The sequence below is a fragment of the Crinia signifera genome, chromosome 8, assembly GCF_055691185.1.
Source record: "Crinia signifera chromosome 8, ASM5569118v1, whole genome shotgun sequence".
NCBI classification, from domain to species: Eukaryota; Metazoa; Chordata; class Amphibia; order Anura; family Myobatrachidae; genus Crinia; species Crinia signifera.
This window is the reverse complement of record NC_139224.1, coordinates 176407719-176412765: the sequence shown is the minus strand read 5'-3', so window position 1 is coordinate 176412765 and position 5047 is coordinate 176407719. Positions and strand designations below refer to the sequence as shown.

The 5047-nt window shown below is 55.8% G+C and overlaps 1 protein-coding gene across 1 annotated transcript; it reads left to right on the top strand.

Moving 5' to 3' along the window:
- Window positions 1-504: 504 nt before the first annotated feature.
- On the top strand, window positions 505-1466 carry LOC146027258 (peptidyl-prolyl cis-trans isomerase-like 1). Its single transcript, XM_083158201.1, has one exon. It carries the CDS (start codon window positions 605-607, stop codon window positions 1106-1108), a length of 504 nt encoding a protein of 167 aa, XP_083014327.1. The 5' UTR covers window positions 505-604; the 3' UTR covers window positions 1109-1466.
- The last annotated feature ends 3581 nt before the right edge of the window (window positions 1467-5047 follow it).

The following is a 5047-nucleotide window of genomic DNA, read 5'->3' as shown; positions in this document are numbered from 1 at the left end:
CATTTTATCCTGGATCCGCCCCTGTGTAATGGTCATTGTGGTGTGTGGCATAATGTGTAATGGACATTACTGTGTGCGGCATAATGTTTAAGGGAAATTAAGATGGGTGACATTGTTAATGGGCATTGCAGTGTGTGGCATTTTTCTAAAGGGCATTAACCCTTGAAGCGAGGCCGCACATACTTTTTTGAAATGTGTGCATTCTTTATTTTTAAAATATCTATTGGTGGGGCCCATATTTCTGTTAAAACTGGGAGCCATATTGTCTAGAAACAGCCCTTTTTGTTTCACTAGAATGCTATTGGGATCTTTATATCTTAAACAAATGAAACTTTATTGATGAGTGTGCCTCAGACCGAAACACACGTGGTGGGCGGAGCCTAGCTTGGCTCGCTATGAGTTGGGAGGAGCCTGAATGCTGCGCTGTGGGAGACGTAGCCTATGTACGCTTGTGTGGGCGGGGCTTGTCTATGCGGCGCACGGAAGTGGGCGGAGCACCGTGGAACGCGGAAGTCGGCGCTGCGTTCCAACTTCCTACAGCTCGGCAGCAGCCAGCATACAGACAGACCGCGTGTGTCCGGTGCCGCCATTGCTGAATCCGAAGATGACCGGGATCCCGCCGGAGAGCTGGCGGCCGCCGCACGTCTGCATGGAGACCGGCCTGGGCGCCATCACGGTGGAGCTGTACTGGGACCATGCCCCCCAGACCTGCCGGAACTTCGCCGAGCTGGCCCGCCGCGGCTACTATAACAACACCAAGTTCCACCGGGTGATCCGCGACTTCATGGTGCAGGGCGGGGACCCGAGCGGCACCGGCCGGGGCGGCGGATCCATCTACGACGGGAAGCACTTCGCAGATGAGTTCCAGCCCGATCTGAAATTCACCGGGGCCGGGATCCTGGCCATGGCCAACGCCGGGCCCGACACCAACGGCAGCCAGTTCTTCCTGACGCTGGGCCCGTCTCCCTGGCTGGACGGAAAGCACACCATCTACGGCCGCGTCTGCCGGGGCCTGGGCTGCCTCAACCGGCTGGGTATGGCGGAGACCGACAGCCAGGACCGGCCGCTGGACGACCTCCGCATCCTCCGGGCCTACCCCTCCGGGTGAGCTGGGGTAGAGGACACCGCCGGGACTGTGCCCTGAGCCGGGGGAGGAGGATGCCGGGACTGTGCCCTGAGCCGGGGGGGGAGGATGCCGGGACTGTGCCCTGAGCTGGGGCGAGGATACCGGGACTGTGCCCTGACAATGGGTGAACGCCGGGACTGTAATCCGAGGAGTGGGGGGGAAATGTCGGGACTGCGTCCTGAGCTGAGGGAGGGGTAGATAAATGACATTAGTAGGGAGAGGTCTCATGGGGTAAAAGCCGGGACTGTGCTCGCAGGACGCCCCTAACAGGCACTCCCCTCATTGGACATCAGTGTTTTTTTTTTACATTTTTTCTTTTTACAATAAATTGTGATCCTGATTTTCCTCTGCCTGTAAATGTACTTACACTGTGGGGGGGTATAGCGTCATATACACTGCTGGCGGTCAGGTGCGTAGGAGGGATCATGACCATAAAAGACCCATACACCGGGCAATGTACCTGCAATTTGGGCTCTTTCCTGTGATTGCAGCAATAAATCACAGGAAACGAGCCCAAATTACAGGTGACTGACCGCGTGTCCGAGGCAATGAGCAGTCCCACGCGCACAGGACCCTCTGAGTTGCGTGACTTCTCTGAAGGGAGAACTTGCTGCAGTGTATGGGGATTTTAACCCTCCCTCCATGCAGAATAAATCCTCTGTAGCCTAAGTTCCCTCCTGGTGCCTGCAACTGGGTTACAGCAGGAGAGAGCGGTAGTATATGTGCCTGGGTTACAGCGGGAGAGAGCAGTAGTATATGTGCCTGGGTTACAGCAGGAGAGAGCGGTAGTATATGTGCCTGGGTTACACCGGGAGAGAGCGGTAGTATATGTGCCTGGGTTACACCGGGAGAGAGCAGTAGTATATGTACCTGGGTTACAGCAGGAGAGAGCGGTAGTATATGTGCCTGGGTTACACCGGGAGAGACCGGTAGTATATGTGCCTGGGTTACAGCGGGAGAGAGCAGTAGTATATGTGCCTGGGTTACAGCAGGAGAGAGCGGTAGTATATGTGCCTGGGTTACACCGGGAGAGAGCAGTAGTATATGTGCCTGGGTTACACCGGGAGAGAGCGGTAGTATATGTGCCTGGGTTACAGCGGGAGAATATGTGCCTGGGTTACATCGGGAGAGATCGGTAGTGTATGTACCTGGGTTACAGCAGGAGAGAGCAGTAGTATATGTACCTGGGTTACAGCAGGAGAGAGAGCGGTAGTATATGTGCCTGGGTTACATCGGGAGAGAGCGGTAGTATATGTGCCTGGGTTACAGCGGGAGAGAGCGGTAGTATATGTGCCTGGGTTACAGCGGGAGAGAGCGGTAGTATATGTGCCTGGGTTACAGCGGGAGAGACCGGTAGTATATGTGCCTGGGTTACAGCGGGAGAGACCGGTAGTATATGTGCCTGGGTTACACCGGGAGAGAGCAGTAGTATATGTGCCTGGGTTACAGCGGGAGAGAGCAGTAGTATATGTGCCTGGGTTACAGCGGGAGAGAGCGGTAGTATATGTGCCTGGGTTACAGCGGGAGAGAGCGGTAGTATATGTGCCTGGGTTACAGCGGGAGAGAGCGGTAGTATATGTGCCTGGGTTACAGCGGGAGAGAGCGGTAGTATATGTGCCTGGGTTACAGCGGGAGAGAGCGGTAGTATATGTGCCTGTGTTACAGCGGGAGAGAGCGGTAGTATATGTACCTGGGTTACAGCAGGAGAGAGAGCGGTAGTATATGTGCCTGGGTTACAGCAGGAGAGAGAGCGGTAGTATATGTGCCTGGGTTACAGCGGGAGAGAGCGGTAGTATATGTGCCTGGGTTACAGCGGGAGAGAGCGCAGTAGTATATGTGCCTGGGTTACAGCGGGAGAGAGCGCAGTAGTATATGTGCCTGGGTTACAGCGGGAGAGAGCGCAGTAGTATATGTGCCTGGGTTACAGCGGGAGAGAGCGCAGTAGTATATGTGCCTGGGTTACAGCGGGAGAGAGCAGTAGTGTATGTACCTGGGTTACAGCGGGAGAGAGCGGTAGTGTATGTGCCTGGGTTACATCGGGAGAGAGCGGTAGTGTATGTGCCTGGGTTACACCGGGAGAGAGCGGTAGTGTATGTGCCTGGGTTACAGCGGGAGAGAGCGGTAGTATATGTGCCTGGGTTACAGCGGGAGAGAGCGGTAGTATATGTGCCTGGGTTACAGCGGGAGAGAGCGGTAGTATATGTGCCTGGGTTACAGCGGGAGAGAGCGGTAGTGTATGTGCCTGGGTTACACCGGGAGAGAGCGGTAGTGTATGTGCCTGGGTTACAGTGGGAGAGAGCGGTAGTGTATGTGCCTGGGTTACAGCGGGAGAGAGCGGTAGTGTATGTGCCTGGGTTACAGCGGGAGAGAGCGGTAGTATATGTGCCTGGGTTACAGCGGGAGAGAGCGGTAGTATATGTGCCTGGGTTACAGCGGGAGAGAGCGGTAGTATATGTGCCTGGGTTACAGCGGGAGAGAGCGGTAGTATATGTGCCTGGGTTACAGCGGGAGAGAGCGGTAGTATATGTGCCTGGGTTACAGCGGGAGAGAGCGGTAGTATATGTGCCTGGGTTACAGCGGGAGAGAGCGCAGTAGTATATGTGCCTGGGTTACAGCGGGAGAGAGCACAGTAGTATATGTGCCTGGGTTACAGCGGGAGAGAGCGCAGTAGTATATGTGCCTGGGTTACAGCGGGAGAGAGCGGTAGTATATGTGCCTGGGTTACAGCGGGAGAGAGCGGTAGTATATGTGCCTGGGTTACAGCGGGAGAGAGCGGTAGTATATGTGCCTGGGTTACAGCGGGAGAGAGCGGTAGTATATGTGCCTGGGTTACAGCGGGAGAGAGCGGTAGTATATGTGCCTGGGTTACAGCGGGAGAGAGCGGTAGTATATGTGCCTGGGTTACACGGGGAGAGAGCGGTAGTATATGTGCCTGGGTTACACGGGGAGAGAGCGGTAGTATATGTGCCTGGGTTACACGGGGAGAGAGCGGTAGTATATGTGCCTGGGTTACACGGGGAGAGAGCGGTAGTATATGTGCCTGGGTTACACCGGGAGAGAGCGGTAGTATATGTGCCTGGGTTACACCGGGAGAGAGCGGTAGTATATGTGCCTGGGTTACACCGGGAGAGAGCGGTAGTATATGTGCCTGGGTTACACAGGGAGAGAGCGGTAGTATATGTGCCTGGGTTACACAGGGAGAGAGCGGTAGTATATGTGCCTGGGTTACACAGGGAGAGAGCAGTAGTATATGTGCCTGGGTTACACAGGGAGAGAGCAGTAGTATATGTGCCTGGGTTACACGGGGAGAGAGCAGTAGTATATGTGCCTGGGTTACACCAGGAGAGAGCAGTAGTATATGTGCCTGGGTTACACAGGGAGAGGGCGGTAGTACACGTGCCTGGGTTACAGTGGGAGAGGGCGGTAGTACACATGCCCGGGTTACAGCGGTAGTACACGTGCCCGGGTTACGCCGGGAGAGGGCGGTAGTGCACGTGCCCGGGTTACGCCGGGAGAGGGCGGTAGTACACGTGCCCGGGTTACGCCGGGAGAGGGCGATAGTATATTGGCAGACAGTGGTATGAGAACACAATGAAATGGAGTAAGTAATAGAATAATGAAGTAAATTCTGTTTTGCCACTTACAAACACTGCCCTACAATGGCGCACATGCTACCCCGTGTCGGTGCTGCCCTATGACGGCGCCCATGCTACCCTGTGACCGTGTTGGTGCTGCCCTATGACGGCGCCCATGCTACCCTGTGACCGTGTTGGTGCTGCCCTATGATGGCGCCCATGCTACCCTGTGACCGTGTCGGTGCTGCCCTATGACGGCGCCCATGCTACCCTGTGACCGTGTCGGTGCTGCCCTATGACAGCGCCCATGCTACCCTGTGACCGTGTCGGTGCTGCCCTATGACGG

What these genes read in the sequence shown, in the direction of transcription:
- LOC146027258 (XM_083158201.1), top strand. Translation starts at nt 605, where the DNA reads ATGACCGGGATCCCGCCGGAGAGCTGGCGGCCGCCGCACGTCTGCATG.